The following is a 22,112-nucleotide window of genomic DNA, read 5'->3' as shown; positions in this document are numbered from 1 at the left end:
GCCCTGTCCAACCTGACCTTGACACTTCCAGGGATCCAGGGGCAGCCGCAGCTTCTCTGGGCACCCTGTGCCAGGGCCTCCCCATCCTCCCAGGGAAGAATTCCTTCCCAATATCCCATCCAGCCCTGCCCTCTGGCAGTGGGAAGCCATTCCCTGTGTCCTGTCACTCCAGGTCCTTGTCCCCAGTCCCTCTGCAGTCTCCTGGAGCCCCTTTAGGCCCTGGCAGGGGCTCTGAGGTGTCCCTGGAGCCTTCTCTTCCCCAGGTGAGCTCCCCCAGCCCTCCCAGCCTGGCTCCAGCCCCCACAGGGTACCTCTGTGACCTCCTCTGGATTCACTGCAGCAGCTCCACTCATTCCTGGGCTGGGCCCCAGGGCTGGAGGCAGCTCTGCAGGTGGGGTCTCCCTGAGAGGCAGAATCCCCCCTCCTGCTGCCACGCCAGGCTCAGCCCAGCCCAGGCTGTTCTGGGTGCTCACGGCCAGGACAGGTCCAGCTCTCAGCCAGCAGCACCCCCAAACCCCTCTCTTCTTTTCAGCTGTTTTACAGCACCAAATGGCAACAACAGAATCTTAATGTGACAATGGGACAGGTGTGCAGATCCCAGCCTAAATATTTCTTAGAATCTGGAGAGAGAGGAACCTTCCTGATTGTCTTACATTGTCTCCAGGATCCCACCTCTTGCAAGGTCCTGTAGCCCCTTTTCAGACCACATTCATACTCCTGGGCTCTCAGCAGCTCATCCTGCTGCCTCCTTGCTGTGCCCACCCTTGGGATGCTTGCTGTGGGGGTGGGTTTCCAGCTGGAAGGTGTCTGCTGGGGGGGAGATGATGCTGATGCAGGTCCAGTCCCCCCAGAGGCACAGTCATGCTGGGGTGCAGGATGACTCACCAGGCTGTGGCACATGTGCCCAGCATCTCTGTCACAGCACAGATGTTGGTCAGAGAGGGGACAGTTGTTATTGTCAAAATGCAAATGAGTAAAATTATTGTTCTGAGAGAGAATTTTTAGGGGAAGGACATGCAAATTTACCTTCCATTCTGATTGTGCATTAGTATTAAAATGCAGTGTTTGAAAGCCAAAACAAAGGAACATTTTAATTTGGGACTCATCAGATGGTTCCTTCTGCTTGGATTAGCATCATATACTTTGCATCAAATGCTCTAAGTTTGAAAAAACTCTGGTTTTCAAAGAAAACAAAAAGATGTTCTAAAAATGCCAGCCATTTCCAGGGATTCTGGCTGCTGTCAGCTGTCCTTAAGTGACTGGCCTGGCGCTGAGCATGGATGGGCTGGTAGGAATAGGTTTTGTGGGGTTCAAATAGGATGGATGGTTGGGCTCCCTCCTGGATGCTGTTTCAATTTGGCTTCTAAATAGCTTACAAAAATTTGGATGTTAAGGAAGATTTCTTCACTAGAAGAAACAGAATGGTGCTCAGGCATTGGGAGGGTGCTCAGGCACTGGAATGGTGCTCAGGCACTGGAATGGTGCTCAGGCACTGGAATGGTGCTCAGGCACTGGGAGGGTGCTCAGGCACTGGAATGGTGCTCAGGCACTGGAATGGTGCTCAGGCACTGGAATGGTGCTCAGGCACTGGAATGGTGCTCAGGCACTGGGAGGGTGCTCAGGCACTGGGAGGGTGCTCAGGCACTGGAATGGTGCTCAGGCACTGGGAGGGTGCTCAGGTACTGGGAGGGTGCTCAGGCACTGGAATGGTGCTCAGGCACTGGGAGGGTGCTCAGGTACTGGGAGGGTGCTCAGGCACTGGAATGGTGCTCAGGCACTGGAATGTGCTCAGGCACTGGGAGGGTGCTCAGGCACTGGAATGTGCTCAGGCACTGGGAGGGTGCTCAGGCACTGGAATGGTGCTCAGGCACTGGGAGGGTGCTCAGGCACTGGAATGGTGCTCAGGCACTGGAATGGTGCTCAGGCACTGGGAGGGTGCTCAGGCACTGGGATGGTGCTCAGGCACTGGAATGGTGCTCAGGCACTGGGAGGGTGCTCAGGCACTGGGAGGGTGCTCAGGCACTGAGAGGGTGCTCAGGCACTGGAATGTGCTCAGGCACTGGGAGGGTGCTCAGGCACTGGGAGGGTGCTCAGGCACTGGGAGGGTGCTCAGGCACTGGAATGTGCTCAGGCACTGGGAGGGTGCTCAGGCACTGGAATGTGCTCAGGCACTGGGAGGGTGCTCAGGCACTGGGAGGGTGCTCAGGCACTGGAATGGTGCTGAGGCACTGGGAGGGTGCTCAGGCACTGGAATGGTGCTCAGGCACTGGGAGGATGCTCAGGCACTGGGAGGGTGCTCAGGCACTGGAATGTGCTCAGGCACTGGGAGGGTGCTCAGGCACTGGAATGGTGCTCAGGCACTGGGAGGGTGCTCAGGCACTGGAATGTGCTCAGGCACTGGGAGGGTGCTCAGGCACTGGGAGGGTGCTCAGGCACTGGAATGGTGCTCAGGCACTGGAATGGTGCTCAGGCACTGGGAGGGTGCTCAGGCACTGGAATGGTGCTCAGGCACTGGGAGGATGCTCAGGCACTGGAATGGTGCTCAGGCACTGGGAGGATGCTCAGGCACTGGAATGGTGCTCAGGCACTGGGAGGGTGCTCAGGCACTGGAATGGTGCTCAGGCACTGGGAGGGTGCTCAGGCACTGGGAGGGTGCCCAGGTACTGGGAGGGTGCTCAGGCACTGGAATGTGCTCAGGCACTGGGAGGGTGCTCAGGCACTGGGAGGGTGCTCAGGCACTGGAATGTGCTCAGGCACTGGGAGGGTGCTCAGGCACTGGGAGGGTGCTCAGGCACTGGAATGGTGCTCAGGCACTGGGAGGGTGCTCAGGCACTGGAATGGTGCTCAGGCACTGGAATGGTGCTCAGGCACTGGGAGGGTGCTCAGGCACTGGAATGGTGCTCAGGCACTGGGAGGGTGCTCAGGCACTGGGAGGGTGCTCAGGCACTGGGAGGGTGCTCAGGCACTGGAATGGTGCTCAGGCACTGGGAGGGTGCTCAGGCACTGGGAGGGTGCTCAGGCACTGGGAGGGTGCTCAGGCACTGGAATGGTGCTCAGGCACTGGGAGGGTGCTCAGGCACTGGAATGGTGCTCAGGCACTGGGAGGGTGCTCAGGCACTGGAATGGTGCTCAGGCACTGGAATGGTGCTCAGGCACTGGGAGGGTGCTCAGGCACTGGGAGGGTGCTCAGGCACTGGAATGGTGCTCAGGCACTGGGAGGGTGCTCAGGCACTGGAATGGTGCTCAGGCACTGGGAGGGTGCTCAGGCACTGGGAGGGTGCTCAGGTACTGGGAGGGTGCTCAGGCACTGGGAGGGTGCTCAGGTACTGGGAGGGTGCTCAGGCACTGGGAGGGTGCTCAGGCACTTTAATGGTGCTCAGGCACTGGGAGGGTGCTCAGGCACTGGAATGGTGCTCAGGTACTGGGAGGGTGCTCAGGCACTGGAATGGTGCTCAGGCACTGGAATGGTGCTCAGGTACTGGGAGGGTGCTCAGGCACTGGGAGGGTGCTCAGGCACTGGAATGTGCTCAGGCACTGGGAGGGTGCTCAGGCACTGGAATGTGCTCAGGCACTGGGAGGGTGCTCAGGCACTGGAATGGTGCTCAGGCACTGGGAGGGTGCTCAGGCACTGGAATGGTGCTCAGGCACTGGGAGGGTGCTCAGGTACTGGGAGGGTGCTCAGGCACTGGGAGGGTGCTCAGGCACTGGAATGGTGCTCAGGCACTGGAATGGTGCTCAGGCACTGGAATGGTGCTCAGGCACTGGGAGGGTGCTCAGGCACTGGGAGGGTGCTCAGGCACTGGAATGTGCTCAGGCACTGGGAGGGTGCTCAGGCACTGGGAGGGTGCTCAGGTACTGGGAGGGTGCTCAGGCACTGGAATGGTGCTCAGGCACTGGGAGGGTGCTCAGGCACTGGAATGTGCTCAGGCACTGGAATGTGCTCAGGCACTGGGAGGGTGCTCAGGCACTGGAATGTGCTCAGGCACTGGGAGGGTGCTCAGGCACTGGAATGGTGCTCAGGCACTGGGAGGGTGCTCAGGCACTGGGATGGTGCTCAGGCACTGGAATGGTGCTCAGGCACTGGGAGGGTGCTCAGGCACTGGGAGGGTGCTCAGGCACTGGAATGTGCTCAGGCACTGGGAGGGTGCTCAGGCACTGGGAGGGTGCTCAGGCACTGGGAGGGTGCTCAGGCACTGGAATGTGCTCAGGCACTGGGAGGGTGCTCAGGCACTGGAATGTGCTCAGGCACTGGGAGGGTGCTCAGGCACTGGGAGGATGCTCAGGCACTGGGAGGGTGCTCAGGCACTGGGAGGGTGCTCAGGCACTGGAATGGTGCTCAGGCACTGGAATGTGCTCAGGCACTGGAATGGTGCTCAGGCACTGGGAGGGTGCTCAGGCACTGGAATGGTGCTCAGGCACTGGGAGGGTGCTCAGGCACTGGGAGGGTGCCCAGGTACTGGGAGGGTGCTCAGGCACTGGAATGTGCTCAGGCACTGGGAGGGTGCTCAGGCACTGGGAGGGTGCTCAGGCACTGGAATGTGCTCAGGCACTGGGAGGGTGCTCAGGCACTGGGAGGGTGCTCAGGCACTGGAATGGTGCTCAGGCACTGGGAGGGTGCTCAGGCACTGGAATGGTGCTCAGGCACTGGAATGGTGCTCAGGCACTGGAATGGTGCTCAGGTACTGGGAGGGTGCTCAGGCACTGGAATGGTGCTCAGGCACTGGGAGGGTGCTCAGGCACTGGGAGGGTGCTCAGGCACTGGGAGGGTGCTCAGGCACTGGAATGGTGCTCAGGCACTGGGAGGGTGCTCAGGCACTGGAATGGTGCTCAGGCACTGGGAGGGTGCTCAGGCACTGGAATGGTGCTCAGGCACTGGGAGGGTGCTCAGGCACTGGGAGGGTGCTCAGGTACTGGGAGGGTGCTCAGGCACTGGGAGGGTGCTCAGGTACTGGGAGGGTGCTCAGGCACTGGGAGGGTGCTCAGGCACTGGAATGGTGCTCAGGCACTGGGAGGGTGCTCAGGCACTGGAATGGTGCTCAGGTACTGGGAGGGTGCTCAGGCACTGGAATGGTGCTCAGGCACTGGAATGGTGCTCAGGCACTGGGAGGGTGCTCAGGCACTGGGAGGGTGCTCAGGCACTGGAATGTGCTCAGGCACTGGGAGGGTGCTCAGGCACTGGGAGGGTGCTCAGGCACTGGAATGGTGCTCAGGTACTGGGAGGGTGCTCAGGCACTGGAATGGTGCTCAGGCACTGGAATGGTGCTCAGGCACTGGAATGGTGCTCAGGTACTGGGAGGGTGCTCAGGCACTGGGAGGGTGCTCAGGCACTGGAATGGTGCTCAGGCACTGGAATGGTGCTCAGGCACTGGGAGGGTGCTCAGGCACTGGAATGGTGCTCAGGTACTGGGAGGGTGCTCAGGCACTGGAATGGTGCTCAGGCACTGGAATGGTGCTCAGGCACTGGGAGGGTGCTCAGGCACTGGGAGGGTGCTCAGGCACTGGAATGTGCTCAGGCACTGGGAGGGTGCTCAGGCACTGGGAGGGTGCTCAGGTACTGGGAGGGTGCTCAGGCACTGGAATGGTGCTCAGGCACTGGGAGGGTGCTCAGGCACTGGAATGTGCTCAGGCACTGGAATGTGCTCAGGCACTGGGAGGGTGCTCAGGCACTGGAATGTGCTCAGGCACTGGGAGGGTGCTCAGGCACTGGAATGGTGCTCAGGCACTGGGAGGGTGCTCAGGCACTGGGAGGGTGCTCAGGCACTGGAATGTGCTCAGGCACTGGGAGGGTGCTCAGGCACTGGGAGGGTGCTCAGGCACTGGGAGGGTGCTCAGGCACTGGAATGTGCTCAGGCACTGGGAGGGTGCTCAGGCACTGGAATGGTGCTCAGGCACTGGAATGGTGCTCAGGCACTGGGAGGGTGCTCAGGCACTGGAATGGTGCTCAGGCACTGGGAGGATGCTCAGGCACTGGGAGGGTGCCCAGGTACTGGGAGGGTGCTCAGGCACTGGAATGTGCTCAGGCACTGGGAGGGTGCTCAGGCACTGGGAGGGTGCTCAGGCACTGGAATGGTGCTCAGGCACTGGGAGGGTGCTCAGGCACTGGAATGGTGCTCAGGCACTGGGAGGATGCTCAGGCACTGGGAGGGTGCCCAGGTACTGGGAGGGTGCTCAGGCACTGGAATGTGCTCAGGCACTGGGAGGGTGCTCAGGCACTGGGAGGGTGCTCAGGCACTGGGAGGGTGCTCAGGCACTGGAATGTGCTCAGGCACTGGGAGGGTGCTCAGGCACTGGAATGGTGCTCAGGCACTGGAATGTGCTCAGGTACTGGGAGGGTGCTCAGGCACTGGAATGGTGCTCAGGCACTGGGAGGGTGCTCAGGCACTGGGAGGGTGCTCAGGCACTGGGAGGGTGCTCAGGCACTGGAATGGTGCTCAGGCACTGGGAGGGTGCTCAGGCACTGGAATGGTGCTCAGGCACTGGGAGGGTGCTCAGGCACTGGAATGGTGCTCAGGCACTGGGAGGGTGCTCAGGCACTGGGAGGGTGCTCAGGTACTGGGAGGGTGCTCAGGCACTGGGAGGGTGCTCAGGTACTGGGAGGGTGCTCAGGCACTGGGAGGGTGCTCAGGCACTGGAATGGTGCTCAGGCACTGGGAGGGTGCTCAGGCACTGGAATGGTGCTCAGGTACTGGGAGGGTGCTCAGGCACTGGAATGTGCTCAGGCACTGGGAGGGTGCTCAGGTACTGGGAGGGTGCTCAGGCACTGGGAGGGTGCTCAGGCACTGGAATGTGCTCAGGCACTGGGAGGGTGCTCAGGCACTGGGAGGGTGCTCAGGCACTGGAATGGTGCTCAGGTACTGGGAGGGTGCTCAGGCACTGGAATGGTGCTCAGGCACTGGAATGGTGCTCAGGTACTGGGAGGGTGCTCAGGCACTGGGAGGGTGCTCAGGCACTGGAATGTGCTCAGGCACTGGGAGGGTGCTCAGGCACTGGAATGTGCTCAGGCACTGGGAGGGTGCTCAGGCACTGGAATGGTGCTCAGGCACTGGAATGGTGCTCAGGTACTGGGAGGGTGCTCAGGCACTGGGAGGGTGCTCAGGCACTGGAATGGTGCTCAGGCACTGGAATGGTGCTCAGGCACTGGAATGGTGCTCAGGCACTGGGAGGGTGCTCAGGCACTGGGAGGGTGCTCAGGCACTGGAATGTGCTCAGGCACTGGGAGGGTGCTCAGGCACTGGGAGGGTGCTCAGGTACTGGGAGGGTGCTCAGGCACTGGAATGGTGCTCAGGCACTGGGAGGGTGCTCAGGCACTGGAATGTGCTCAGGCACTGGGAGGGTGCTCAGGCACTGGGAGGGTGCTCAGGCACTGGAATGTGCTCAGGCACTGGGAGGGTGCTCAGGCACTGGAATGTGCTCAGGCACTGGGAGGGTGCTCAGGCACTGGAATGGTGCTCAGGCACTGGAATGGTGCTCAGGTACTGGGAGGGTGCTCAGGCACTGGGAGGGTGCTCAGGCACTGGAATGGTGCTCAGGCACTGGAATGGTGCTCAGGCACTGGAATGGTGCTCAGGCACTGGGAGGGTGCTCAGGCACTGGAATGGTGCTCAGGCACTGGAATGGTGCTCAGGCACTGGGAGGGTGCTCAGGCACTGGGAGAGTGCTCAGGCACTGGAATGTGCTCAGGCACTGGGAGGGTGCTCAGGCACTGGGAGGGTGCTCAGGTACTGGGAGGGTGCTCAGGCACTGGAATGGTGCTCAGGCACTGGGAGGGTGCTCAGGCACTGGAATGTGCTCAGGCACTGGGAGGGTGCTCAGGCACTGGGAGGGTGCTCAGGCACTGGGAGGGTGCTCAGGCACTGGAATGGTGCTCAGGCACTGGGAGGGTGCTCAGGCACTGGAATGGTGCTCAGGCACTGGGAGGGTGCTCAGGCACTGGAATGGTGCTCAGGCACTGGAATGGTGCTCAGGTACTGGAATGGTGTTCGGCACTGGAAGAGCCTGCCCCAGGGCAGGGGTGGAATCACCATCCCCGGGAGGATTTAAATCCTTTGTGGGTGTGGCACCTGGGGATGTGTCTCAGTGGCTGCCTTGGCAGTGCTTGGGGCATGGTCGGATTGGATGATGTGAGAGGACTTTCCCAAGGTTAACAATTCCATGAAAAGCTGGGCCAGGCACAGGACCCCACAGGTGTGGTGGGACCCCAAGCTTACCTGGAGGGTGCTGACAGCCCTCACCATCAGGGGTGAAGGAGTGGGTGCGTGGTCAGGAGCTGCTTGCAGACAGACAGAGGCTGTGCTGAAGGGATGGGTTGTGTTTCTCTTCTTGGCTTTCCATATAAACACCCTCCAAATAAAACTCGCCTGTCCACAGCGCTCGGAAGCAGCTGTGCTGCTTATTTAAACACACTGTGAGGTATCTCCGTCCTGCTCCCCCTGCTTCCCTTCTCCTTCTTCCTTGGAATACTGACCTGCCTCGTGTTGCAGACCAGAAATAGAGACTGGCCACTGACTTGCTAATTGTAATGCAGCCTGATAATGCCAGCTATAATTAGATCAAAGTATCCAAGTCCTTTTGCTGGCAGGCGTTTCTGTGACCCTCTTATCATACTTTGAATAGAGAATCCCGTCTGCTCTGCCTGACTTCTGGCTGCAGAGCCAGGACCTGCAGAGCCCAGCTTGGTCCTTTCTAGGGAATCCAGCCCAGCATCAGTCCTGGTGCCTGCATCTGCTCGCCTTGTGAAGAGTCAGGCTTGGCACAGCAACACTCACTGACAGGCTTTAAGCACTGATTGCAGCCCCCAATATCTGGCAAATGTCAGTGACCACTGAGACTTTTGTTGTTATAAAAATCCCTTCCCCAAATTCCCAGCTGCCCTGGACTGTGGTTTTCAGGGGGTTGCACTCTGACCCATTTTTACTGTTTTAGGTTAATTAGAACAATGGGTTATGTTGAGATGAGCTGTGGCAGGGGGAGGAATGGTTCAGGGTCTCAGGATCAACTTGTCTAGAGCTGCAGCCTCATATCCCAGGGCTGTCAGACATCTCTCCTTGTTCCCTTTTGATGAGCCCTCTACATTCTTTCCTTACCCTCTCATGCATGTCCTGTCACTCTTTCCCCATCTGCAGCATCCCTGGGGTCCCTCTCCCTGACCTTGGGAAGCCTTGGGCTGCTGCCCAGCTGTCCTGCTCTTGAGCACCCTTCTTGGTGGGTCAGAACAGGCATCCCTAGCTCTGTCCCACCAGGGACAGGGTGGTTTGGGTGTGCAGCTGTGTCCTCAGCAAATGGGTGAGCCAGGGCCCTCACAGAGCTCATTCCCTCAGCACTGCATGAGCCTTTGGCTCCTTCTCTGCAGCACCACCGAACCTGCACATCAGATCCCCAGCCCTCTGGGACAGCTCATGGGAAAGTTTGGTTGAGTGGATATGCCCGAATCCATCACTTGCTCTCAGTATGGCTGCTCACAGCTGCTCCGACATTCTGTCTGATCTGTCCTGAGCTTGTCAGGGAGGGAACTGAGACCCCCTTGAACACCAGTGTGCCCTAGCGGGGGAGAGGTTTCCTAATGTCATATCCTGCAGGCAGGCCTGGGGCTATCACAGCAGCAGAGCTCACCAACTAATCATGGCTGAGTCAGCCTGAGAAGTGGGACACTGAAATCCCAAAGGAAAAGCAGGGACTTGAAGGAACTGGATAAGGCAGTGCCTCATCCTTTGTGTAGGAGCCAAACATCCTGAGATGTTCTGCTGCCTTGGTAGCCCACCTGAGCCCCTGTGTTGTTCCATGGGGAAGGCACCTCAATGCTGTATTCTGGCAGGACATCGTCCTAGACTCCCATTTGATAGAATCCTAGAAATCATGGAATGGTTTGGGTTGGAAGGGGCCTTCATGATAATATTGTTCCACCCCTCTACCGTGAGCAGGGACACCTCCCACTAGTCCAGGTTGCTCCAAGCCCCATCCAGCCTGGCCTTGAACACTTCCAGGGATCCAGGGGCAGCCACAGCTTCTGTGGGCACCCTATGTCCAGGCCTCACCACACTATAAGCAAAGAATTTCTTCCGAACATCTAATCTAAATCTCCCCTCTTTTACTTTAAAACTGTTTCTCCTTGTCCTGTCACTATAAAAAGTACCCAAGTAAAAGGGCATGCTGCCTCTTTTTCAGTCCTGGGCAGTGCCTGGGGAGTGGGGGTTGAGCCTCCAGAGGAGCAGCAGAAGAGCAGAGTGCCATACAGACAGAGGAGTTCATCAGCAGAAGCTCTGGGTGGGTGACCCTGGCAGGCAGCACTGATCATGTGCAATCAGCATCTGTCCCCAAGCTAAGGAAACACATGGGGGTCCTCAGGCAGGATCCTCAGCACTTCCCAGCTCACCTGGAGCTAAGGTTTGGGCTTGGAAGATCCCTGTGGGTTATGTCGTGTGTCGGTCCCCAAAACAGTGATGGAAGAGCTCAGTCCATGGTTTGTGTGCTCCAGTCATGGGCAGTGCTCACAGATTTGGGAGGCTGAGGAGGAGGAATGTCAGCAGAGTGGAATATGTGGCTGTCTGCAGGTCACCAGACTGCCTGCATGGTCACCCATGAGTCCCTGAAGGTTGAGACCAGTGGCCCAAAGCACTTTCTCTCCTGCTGAGGTCAGGGGCAGGACAGCCTGGCAGTCTGGGGGCTCTTGGGGCTTCCTCCTCCAAAGCTCACCTGGGGACCCCAGAGGTTTTGGTGGGACTCAGAGTAGTTTTCAGCATCCCTGCTGCTGCTTTCTGCCCTTCTCAATGGGAACAGGTAGTGAGGCAGGGCCATGCAGGGTGACAGGGGGTGCCAGCAGGGTTTGGTGACATGTCATTGCATCAGGGCTGTCACAGCAAACCCAAAGCAAACGGAGGTGAGGCATCGCTGCCTTCTGCCTGGTAGTCCCTCCACAGCTGAGCCTGGTGCTCCTCACCTGAGCTTGATCCCGCTCACCTGAGCCTGGTTCTCCTTGGCTGGGCCCTGTGTCCCTCGTCCCAGCCTGGCACCCCCATCTGAGCCCGCACAGGCTCCTGGTTATGTAAAACCACGGCAAGCACAACCAGGAGATTCTTCAGTGTCGGAATCTGAGTCACATGGGGCTGTTTTATTTCCCCCTCTGCTAATCTCGTTTCTATAGAAACAAGATTGGGAGGAAAAAAAAATAAAAGAAAAAAAGAGCCAAGCACAGAGCAAACGAGAAACCTGAGGTGATGGGTGAGGGAAGCGGAGGTGGCAGCTGAGGAGGTCAGGCAGCACCGATGGGAGCAGGGACCCCGCTCAGGATGGGAGTGTGCACAGAGGGGACAGGGACTCTCCCGAAGAGACGCCCTGGGATGAGCTGCTGCTCTGGCAGTGGGTGAGCCAAGCACCAGGAGCAAAGGGAGCAGAGGCTGTGCAGGTGAGTGAGCATCGCTCGTGCGGCTCGTGGGCATCTGTCGCTGTCGCTGTCCCTGCAGGGCTCACTGGGGTCCTGGCCCTGGCTGCTGCTTTGGAGGCGCTCTCACGGCTGGGGCCGTGGTCAGGGGGAAGCGTGCCACCGGTGAGCGGGGCTCGCCGGAGTGGTGTCCGCAGCTAGCACTCGCCTGGAGGCTGACTGCGTGTTCATGGCCATGAGGGTTTCCAAACCCTCGCTCTCTCTCTCAGAGGACTGCTCCCTGCTTGGGAAGGACCTTTCCAGCTTTAGTTATTTTCCTTCTGTTTTATCCTGACTGTACCTGTGCAAATATCAGCAGAGAGCAGCCAAGCCCCGCAGCGCGGGGAGTGCAGGCTGTGTGCTCCCAGCACTGCTCACCCCGGGCACAGCCGTCTGCCCCAGACCAGCTGCAGCCAGGATGCCCCTGGGGATAAGCCCGGCTCAACGCTGCTTGCTTGCCTGGGCTGCCGGCAGCCCATGGCTCATCCCGGGACTGTTGCCTGTGCTGGTGGAAGAGGCTGGGAGCTGCCTGCCCACATCTGGGTTAGTTCAGAGCCACAGGCACGTGCTGGCTCCCGAGTCTCAGGCTAAGGAATGTGCAACAAGTGGGAGCTTTTCCTGCCTGGATGTGATATCCTGTGGGATGGATGGCTGGTATGTGTGTGGTGGTGAGGGCTTTGGCTGGGTGCGTTGGCGGGGCAGAGGTGTTGCTGGTGCTGGTCATCCTGTGCCGGTGCCAGGGTAGGCTCTCTCGTGACCTTGGCCATCCCTCACCTGTGCTCGGTACAGTTGTGCCTGCATGGCCCCTGGTGTCCCTGCGGCTCCGGCCATGGCAGAGTGCTGCAGGGTGCCTGCTGAGGCACCCGGGCTCCTGCGGGCACACTCACCCCGGCGGCTGCAAACTGCCAAAAGGCTTTTAGCGGATCACCACAGGGGAGGGAGGGATGCGGAGCCGAGGGATCAGGATTTTGCTTGTCATCACTTCCCAGCTGTGGTGTGGGGAATGCGGTCGTGATTGTGAACCCCTGGCCGGATCCACGCCTGTGTGTGGTGGGTGAAGCCAGAGAATGGATCCAGTGCCCGTGTATTTCTGTCCTGAGCTTTGGGAAATATCACTGCTCATCTGCCTGCCTGGCCAGCGAGGGGGCGGAGGACGGCGCTTTAGTCCCTTGTCCTCATCCCAGGGCAGCTGAGGGACTTGTGTGCAGGGGAGCCATGTCCAGTGCCGGCTCAGTGAGCTGCTGGAGGCACAGGCAGGATGGAGACAGTCTGCCAGCCCTCCATGTCCATGCTCTGCCTGCCTTCCCACTGCCTCGGCAGGCTGGGGTCTTTGACAATCACCCCTGTGGGGCTGGACTCCCAGAAAACCTGTGGGGCAAAGGGATGGGTACAGGCTCGTGTCACACAGTGCGCTGGGGCGGTGGCAGCTGTACCCTGTGCTTAGCTGGACTCTTCCCCCTTGGCCAGCCTGGCGTCCAGGTTCTGCTCAGGGCACTCTGCTCAGTCTGGTTGGACACTCCCAGGCTCGCAGCACACACCAAGCTGGGGACAGCGCTGTCCCTGTCTCCCTTTGGCAGCAGCCTTTGCCTATCCCTGCCTACTCTGTTCAGGGTGCTGAGTGCCACGGCTGATGCCAGGGGGGAGTTTGCCATGCCAGACCCTGCCCCTACCTGTGCCTGAAGCAGTGGGCTTAGGGGGGACATGTCACATGGAGGCTGTGCATTGCTGTGCCACAGTGGTGGTCCTGCCCTCTGGGAACACCAGCTGTCTTCTGTCCAGAGCTTTGGAGGGAAGGGCTGAGGATGGATATTGCTGCAGGAGCCTTCAGCACTGATAATTATTTCTGGAAAAAGATGCCGTGTTCTGACTTAAATGCTGACACGGGACTCTGAACACGTGTAATCTGGCTGACAGATGGCAAAGTCATAGAGGTGTGATTTATGATACAGCACAGTAGCTGAACAACCTTCTCTGGTTGTCAGGAGACAATTCTTCCCGGTGCTGCGGTTGACGTTCCAATTGATTGCTTTTCCCACGTGTCCTCTTGGTGTGTGGGGACTGCCTTGGCAGGTGCCAGCTGTGTCTGCCGTGTCAGCCCTGGCTGTCAGCCCTGCTCTCCAGTGCTGAGCTGCTGCAGAGATGCTGCCTCTGAGGGAGGGCTGGCCAGGTGAGCCCGGACCTTGCCCGGATGGACCTGCAGCAGTGTTGTGCAGTGGCTGGGCTGGGGGAGCAGTGCTGGCCTTGTCCCCTCCTGTGGCTGGGATGAAGCTGGCTCAGGATGACAGTGGCACCTGGGGCTGCCTCCCCAGACCAGCACTTGTGGGGCTGAGTGTGTGGTCCTGGTGGGGGAAGGCACTGAAATCTTACTTGTCAGATAAGCACAAGGGGGAGGATGCTGACAACCACAGGGAGTCTGGCTTACCTGCATGCCCTCTCCATGCCTCAGTTTCCCTGCTTCTGCCTTAACATCCCTAACACTGATCCTTCTTAAGGGACATCTATTAATGTTTGGAAAGCACTTGGGAAGTAACGCTGTGGTCTCCACAGCATCCCCCTCTGTGTGCTGGGGGCTCACCCCTACTGCCACCTGCAGAAGCCCAGACCTGGCACAGTGCCCAGAGCTGTGGGAGCATCCCAGCCCTTGGCACAGCATCCTGGCCCTGGGAGCTCTCTGACCCCAGGGGACCGGGGCAGCTCAGCACAGGAGCTGGGAGGAGCTGACCCACCATCAGGGCCCTGGCAGAGCAGGTATGATTCATTCCCCTTCTGCAGCACGGTTTATGTAAAGCAGCTCTGTATAAATCGCCAGATGATCTGTAATGTGCTCCTGTCTTCTAATTAGTGATGCTTCTGCTGAAGCTTTGTGGTCTGGCAGAGGTGAGGGAGGCTGGTTCATGGCTGGATGAGTTGCTGACAGTTCTCAGGGGGGAGGTGTTAGGCTGTCAGAGCTGTCACAGCCATTCCTTTACCTGGCCTGTAGCAGCTGGAGGTGGTGGCCAGCAGGTCTGGGGGGTGAAATCAGCACCCCAAGGTTCTTGGTCAGCTTCTGACTCGTACATGGACTGGCTTGTCTGTCCTGCATCAGGCAGATGTGGGCAGCACTTGCCCTGGACTGGAGAGCATCCATCCCCTGTCTCCCTGTGCCTTCCCCTTGATGCCATGACTGGGGATTCACATGTTCCTGAGCACCCAGGTGGCTTCTCCAGCCCACCTTGCCCCCAGGACTAACTCTCCTTCATTCCTAGCCCTGATGACATATGGCACATTGCCCTGTTTTCATCCACCATCTCTTCTTGACAAATGCTGTTGGTGTTATTCAATTTGAAGGATGCAGTGCTGCTCCTGCCATGCTTGGGCAGGTGGATACATCCAGGTAAAACTCCTGGGTGTGTGATTGTCCCTGTGGTGGTCATTGCAAGGGCCATGTACTGGCACCACAGAGGCACTTCTGACAGGGGCTGCTGCCTTCCTGCATCTCTGCAGGGCACCTAGGATTTCCCAGCCCCTCATCCCTCAGGTTGGGAGGGGTGGCTGTAATGGTGCAGGGAGTGTGGTGGAGGTGGGGTCAGCACAGCAGACAGGGCAGGATTCTGCAGGCAGTCCCCAGATCTCAGGAGATAAACACCCACAGCATCCTTTCAGCTGGGGCTGGAGCCCTCATCCCTCCAGGGTGGCAGGAGCTCCTGCTGGGCAGGTGGGAAGGGGCAGGAACAGCCAAATGCCACTGGGGAGGTGCTATAGGGAGCCAGCAGCACCTGTTCCCACTACCCAGCCTCATTCCTGGGTCAGCCCTGCTCATCCTGGTGTGGACACCATGCCTGGGGCTGCTGCAGAGCTCTGGCTGTCGATGCCCACCTCTCACCCTCCCTAAATGGAATCTTCTCCTTTCCTGCTGAGCTCTGACACGAGATGAGAGGAGAGTGAGGTGGTGGGGACAGTGTTGGTGCCTGGCTCTGCTCTATGGGCACCAGGATCACTCCTCTTCATCGCCTCTTTCTCCGGCTGTGTGTGGGGGAAAGCTAGGCTTTGGGTTTCTTGTTGGGTTTCTTTTAAGGCGAACCTCATCCTTTACATCAAAGTAGGATTTTTTTCTCAAGAATGTAAAGAATTGCCCTGGAAGGTCTGAACAGCTCTTTGCCGGCAGGGACTGAAGAGACAAGAGTCCTCTCCAGAAAGCTGTCTCCACCCCAGCAACAGCAACAGCAATTCATAAGTTGAAAAATAAATCAATAACCAGTTAATGAATTGAAGATGTTTAAATTGTAGCAGGGAAAAAACTGTTAGCTGGTCAGGACTGGCCTAAGTACTGTGAGGAAAGGCAGGGAGCTCTCAGTTCTGAGAAATAGCTTCTCTTTTTCGCTTTCTTTGGTGGTATTTTGTTTGGTTGAGGCAGGAGAGGAGAGGAGAGGAGAGGAGAGGAGAGGAGAGGAGAGGAGAGGAGAGGAGAGGAGAGGAGAGGAGAGGAGAGGAGAGGAGAGGAGAGGAGAGGAGAGGAGAGGAGAGGAGAGGAGAGGAGAGGAGAGGAGAGGAGAGGAGAGGAGAGGAGAGGAGAGGAGAGGAGAGGAGAGGAGAGGATTTGTTTTAGCAATGTGTATAGGTTCCAAGTTCCTCCCCAACTCTGTCCTTCATCCCCTGGGACCTCTGTCAAATCCCTCCTGTCCCCTTCCCTGCCCAGCCTGGGGCTGGCTGAGCAGTGGGAGCAGGTTGTGCTGGCACATTAAAGGACAGGAGGCAGCAGCTGTGACACTGTGTGTGGCAGGGCTGGCACACAGCCCCAGTGCCTGGTCGTGTGCCTAAGTCTGGTGTCCCAGCTCCCCAGGCTTGTCCTGCCTTGCTCCCATGCTGGCAGCAGGGATAGGCTGTGCTGCCGTGCCCAGCCCCGGGCTGGGGGTGCCACCCTCAGCACAGGAGGCTCTGGGGGCTCCCAGAGGGAGGCAGAGGGCCAAGGGTCTCTGCAGGGCAGGTGCCTCCTCAGCCTGTGAGCCTGTGTGCCACTGGGCTTGGGGACAGGGCAGGTGTGCCCTGTGCCAGCAGCTGTCCCTGGGCAGGGCTGGCATGGACTGGGATGTGCAGCACGTTCCCCGAGCCTGTGGATGGAAGTGCTTTTCCCAGGTCCCAGGGCTGGGAGCGACGCTGGAGCACCCCACCTGGTGGGAAGGGGCTTTGTCAGCACAGACAGGTCCTTCAGTTGAATCCATTTGCTCCCACACATTTCTGTTTCTCTCTCCAAAACCTCTCCGCTGTGGGCTGATTCCCATGTCAGCCCTCCTCAGGGAAGCTGTGCTGGTTCTTGGGAGGCCGCAGGGGCTCCAGGGTTTCTCTGAAGGAGAGTGTGGCCTTTGATTCAGTCTGCTTTGGTTCTCTCCACTGATGAGTCCCTGGCTGTTTCTCCAGTGCTGGCTGTCACCTGTTGGAGTCTGGGGAGGAATGCACAGCCCGGGGAGGTGATTTTGCTGCACAGGGAGCAGGACCTGGCTCTCTCAGCCTGCCAGGCTGCAGCTCCAGTTTGGCTAGCAGGGATGTGTCCATGTGCTGGTCCTGGCCTGCTGAGCAATCCGAACATGCTGCTGCTCCTCCGCTTCCCACGCCCAGGGCTGGTGCCACTGCTCGCCCTCCTTTTACACCGAGCAGCTCCTGGTGCTGTGCCCCGGCCGTGCCCTGGGGCCAGGGCTGCCGTGCCATTAACGCCTTTCCTCTCCCCTCCCCAGGTCGGAGAGCAGCCTCGCTAGGTTTGCCCACCGCTTGTCGGTGAAGCAGAAGCAGGAGAAGAGAAGGAAAGCTGAGTATGGCTCGGCCGAGCTGTCTGCCTTCCGGCCCAGGTCTCTGAGCATTGAATGGTAAGAGCTGCAGGACAGGCCTGGGGGACAAAGCTTCTGCCTCTCCAGTCGCCCTCCTGTCCCCTTTTCCCACTGCTGCTGTGGTTGAAGCGATGTCCCATGGGACAACGACCCTCCAAACCCCTCCACCTGCTGCAGAGGCTCCCCCAAGGTATCAAAGGAGAACCATCCTCCAGCTGAAGGTCTGTCAGGGCTCATGTGGGTAAAGGGAGTGTCTGCTGAGCTGGGGCACACAGCCTGTGGCAACCCCCACCACTGCCCCCTTCCCTTCCCTTCCCTTCCCTTCCCTTCCCTTCCCTTCCCTTCCCTTCCCTTCCCTTCCCTTCCCTTCCCTTCCCTTCCCTTCCCTTCCCTTCCCTTCCCTTCCCTTCCCTTCCCTTCCCTTCCCTTCCCTTCCCTTCCCTTCCCTTCCCTTCCCTTCCCTTCCCTTCCCTTCCCTTCCCTTCCCTTCCCTTCCCTTCCCTTCCCTTCCCTTCCCTTCCCTTCCCTTCCCTTCCCTTCCCTTCCCTTCCCTTCCCTTCCCTTCCCTTCCCTTCCCTTCCCTTCCCCAGAGCTCCGGGCTCCCTGCCTGGCGCTGCTGCCCTGCCTGGGGCCCTGGTGGAGCACAGGTCCCCAGAGCTGTCCCCTGGGGCAGGGAGGCGTTCATCCCGGGCTTCTGAGCTCTGATGCAACAGTCTTGGAAGCAGATCACAGCCAGCCATCCCTGCGTTAGAGGCGACCTGCTAAGGATATTTAAAAGAGCTGCTGGAAATTGCATTGCTTTCTGCTTCCTTAGATGGATAAAGGAGGGTAAAACTTAAAAAAAGAAAAAAAAAAAAGAAAAGAAAAGAAAAAAAAATGCTTAGAAATTCCAAGAATGTAGAATTTGGTTTTCAATTTCCCTGCTTTTTTTGGAGATCTTTCTGGCAATTTTTGTGTGTTCTAACACTTCAGTGTGAGGCTGTGGAACGTTCCTCAAAGGTTTCCTTTATCTGTGAGGTTCCTTCAGCATCAAAGCTCACCAGGTATTAATGAACCAAAGAATTCAGGATATTTGGGGACAGACTGCTTTCTTCTCCACTTACACAACTTTCTTCCCTTTGCTAAGAGGAGGATATCATGAGGAAACCTGGTCTGCAATTACTCTCAATATCCCAAAGAGACTGAGAATGTGAATTTGTAATTTAGCAAATAGGGAAACAACCAAGAGCTTACTAAAAACAATCAGAGCTTGTGTTTATTCTTAACAAAGAAGCATGAGAAGCCAGCAAATCTCTTTTCTCCCTAAATGTGCCTTTGAAGCCCCTGGGTCCCAGTTTAGCCCTGTTGGGGGATATTTGTGGTACATTTTCCCCCACTCCACAGCGTTTTCCTGGGGGAAACCATCTGTCTTGCATTTGGCACAGCACCTTGTGCCGCGAGGACTCGCAGCAGTGGCAGACGATGCTCTTTTAGAGGGATTCTGTAAAGCAGCCTGGGAAGGAGCTCTGGCTGAGCCTTTGCCTTTGCCTTTGCTTTGCTGTGAGGCTGAGGGAGACAGCCCTGATGTCCCCATCCTGCAGGGACACAGGCACAGCCAGGCAGGACTCTCACCCTGTTCTGGGGTTTTATCCATGGCTTGGAGACATCTTGGGCTGGATCAGACATCACCCTGGCAGCCAGGATTGGGTGGGTCAGGCTGCTGGAGCTCAGGGGCTGGCAGGGCACAGAGGAGGGGTCACCCCAGAGGGTCACAATGATGAGGGGTGGCAGTGGGCTGAGGACCCTGGCCGCTGCCTGCTCCCATCCATCTCACGTGCACAGGGCCTCAGAGAGGCATTTGGAGATTTTTCCAGCCTTCTCTGCAGCCGTGACCTGCTAGGGGATGTCCTGGCCTTTTCCTTGGTGTGAAACAGCTTTTCTCTGTGTTCCCTGTACATCACCAGGGATCTCTGCTCCTCACAGCAGGATGAGCACCATCAGTTAGTGACTCCAAACCATCCTGGGCTGCAGGTGAGGCTGCTCCTCAGTGCTCTGGCTGATGGGAAACTTGGCTCATATCCTGCCAAATCTACAGATGCCTAATTTGTCTTTCAGAGCAAATACCTGCCCGCATCAAATCTGTCTGTATTTACATCCCAGGGTTCCCACTGCATTCTTTCACCTGCCTCTGTGCAGAGGTGAACACCCACACTGTGTGTGATGGGTTCAGCTCATCCCACATGGAAGAGCAATGGGCCATGTTTTCCCAAATCAGCAGCTTCTGAGAATCCTGCCCATCTTTACCTCAAGGCTTGAAGGCACAGGACAGCTTCTCAACCTGCTGTTGCCTGTTGCCAAGGAAGAGGTAGAAAAGCATGACATCATCTGTGCTCTTTGAAAAGCTGGGTGTCAGTCTGGGACAGGAATTAGAGTTTCCTGCTTGAAATTCCTACCGAAACATTGTCAGTACAACTCATCCCCACACAGGGCAAGCTGAGCCAGTTTTCCAGTGTTCCCAATTATTCAGATGCTCAGGTAGGGGTGGATGGAGCTGAGGTAGAGGAGAAGGAGCTGCACAGGGCCTGACACTGTGTTCCTGCACTGAGCACAGCCAGGTAGGACAGGACACAGATGCCTTCACCTCCACTTGGCCCTTGTCCAGTGCCAGGAGCCCTGGGCCAGGAGGTGCAGTTCCTTGCTGCCACAACGAGTGAGGGCTGGATGTGCTGTGCTGCTGCCGAGCCCAGGGATGCTCCCAAGGCAGGTCCCACATTGCGTGTGTCCACCAGAGCACATCTCTGTGGCTCAGGGGACACGCTGGTGGGCCGTGCTCCCCAGGCACAAGGCAGCTCTATTCCCATGGCACGTGTTCCTGTGCTGCACCATGGCCCTGCTCCCCAGCCCGGCCAGCAGCTAGCGAAGCCCTGTTAGTTCCACTTATTAAAAACAAAATTGCTGGGGGGAAGGGAGAGAAGGCACAGAAAAAGTGAAGTATTGAGAAAACACTTCTTGCATTCATACGTTGTTTGCTGAAATAAATACTTCATTATTAGGCCTTTTTTAGGGTATTTTTTTTAAAGCCAGCACCACAAAGTCCCCAGTGTTCGGGCCTGTGAATGTGCCGGATCACCTCAGCCCATGGCTCCCTGTGCTGGTGTCCTGCTGCTCAGAGGTGCTGGAGAGGAGCTTTCCCAGTCTTTGGGAGAAACCTGGGGGCTGCACATGTCTGGTTTTGCCCAGGTTTTCTGATACCCTTCTCCTCTCTGCTGGATGGTGTGTGCTGGGTCACCAAGGCAGCTTATGCTCCAAATGAGGCAAAAGTAACTTAGGCAAGGAAGGATTTGGGATTTTGTTTATTAAAGCTCTGCTTTCTGTGGTGTTTGGTCCTAGTCTAGCTCCCAAGCCTAAACAGCACAAGGCTACTAAAGCACTCTTGACTTGAAGCCCACCACATTCTGCTGGTGGGGGTGAAGAAGGTGAAAGCTGGTGATTCCCATGGAGTCCTGACAGTGTTCTACAGCAATGTCAAAGCTCCAATAATCCCTGTTCTCCCCACTTAGAGTGAGCAGAGGCCTTTTCTCCTCCAGTGTCTATTACCTGAGATATGCTCCACATATATCTTCCCTCTTAAGTGGGGCTTAATCCAATGGAAGGGCTGTGATCCCTGGTTTGCTCTTGTGTGAGCAGAGCTGGGAGCCTCTGTTCCCTCTTGCATCCTCTCAGCCCCATTGCTCATTGAGTTTCAGCTGTGCAGGTTTGTCCTTCTGAAATCCTTTTGTCCCTTCCTTTTCCTTTTTAGCTCTAGCTCTGGTTTTCTTTCTGCTTGTTCCTGGGTTTGGTTTCCCCCCACACGCCTTTTCCCATACTCACCACTTGTTCACTCTGATTTCCCTCTGTTTTCTCCTTCATTGCTTACTCGCTGCTTTTTCTCTCCGGGCTCCTCATGTTTTCCCTGTCAGAGAGCCTCCCTGTGCTCCGTGGTTGGAATAGCCTATTCCCATGGTGCCAGGAAAAATGCAGTACATTCCTGCCTCCCCCCATGCCCTTATCTCGGTTCTGCTCCTTGGCTGCCCACCACAAGGCTGAGCGTGCTGGCAGCAGCGCGTCAGTTCTTGGTGGCAGGCGGCTGCTGGGGGCTCAGCCCTGCCTGCAGCTCGTGTTCCTGCCTGGCCCTTGGCTCGGCACTGCATCCCATCCTCGCTGCCAAAAGCTGGGATGTCAGGGAGCTGCCTGCCCAGCGGCCACCATGCAGACACACAGGCCCAGGTGGAAGGTGCCAAGTGAGCAGGAGCCACCAGACATGGGAACCTCACTGGCACCATCGGGTTGGTGAAGGTGGCAGATGACTGCTGCTGCACTCTGCCTTGTGCTTTGGGTTTGGTTGTAAAGAAGATTTTTAAGAGAACTGTTTTCATGGAAATTATTTAAAGTGTAATTTTTCCCCTCTGAGTGGTCTTGAGTAGTGTGGAGGTTCTCCCTGTATGGCTGGCTATAGAATCCCTGGTGTGGAAGTGCCTCCCACATTGGTGGTGTCACTGCTGTGGGCAAGCAGCCAGGTGACCTGTCCCCATCCATGGGGTCCTCTTCTCCTGGTGGAGCTGCAGGGCTTGGAGGAAGTGCTGAGCTGCCGACTGATCCATCCCACTGTTCCTGATCCAGTGCATGGGACTGCTGCTGTTGCACAGCTCCCTGAGAACTGGTGCTGTTCCCACAGCTGTCCACAATCATCTGGGGCTGTCCCCAGGACTCTCTGTGTGACATTTGTCCCTTTGCCAAGTCAGCCAGCACAAAGTGAGTTGTCATCAACTTTTTGGGAGGGAAAGAGTAGCAGCACCATGAAGATGGTGGGCTCAGAGCTCCTGCAGGTTTCACAGCCCTACTCGAGCTGTCTCACTCCAGAAAAGTCTTGGAGCTCTTTCTCT

The 22,112-nt window shown here is 57.7% G+C and overlaps 1 protein-coding gene across 8 annotated transcripts in view; it reads left to right on the top strand.

Annotated features, from left to right (window-relative positions):
• Positions 1 to 22,112, top strand: part of LOC135281208 (ankyrin repeat and fibronectin type-III domain-containing protein 1-like) — a 247,641-nt gene that overhangs the window by 187,285 nt on the left and 38,244 nt on the right. For 4 of the 8 annotated variants that reach the window (XM_064389884.1, XM_064389882.1, XM_064389881.1 and 1 more), the window contains one exon: positions 17,122 to 17,250. The exons of 2 other annotated variants lie outside the window; for them this stretch is intronic. In XM_064389884.1, the coding sequence (XP_064245954.1) occupies positions 17,122 to 17,250 (129 nt within the window). Of the gene's footprint in view, positions 1 to 11,104; positions 11,399 to 17,121; positions 17,251 to 22,112 lie in introns of those variants that run through there. 2 more of the 8 variants (XM_064389887.1, XM_064389889.1) reach the window with 2 other exon arrangements.

The sequence above is a fragment of the Passer domesticus genome, chromosome 15, assembly GCF_036417665.1.
Source record: "Passer domesticus isolate bPasDom1 chromosome 15, bPasDom1.hap1, whole genome shotgun sequence".
Classification (NCBI taxonomy): domain Eukaryota; kingdom Metazoa; phylum Chordata; class Aves; order Passeriformes; family Passeridae; genus Passer; species Passer domesticus.
The sequence above is the reverse complement of the archived record's forward strand: the minus strand, read 5'-3'. Positions and strand labels throughout refer to the sequence as shown.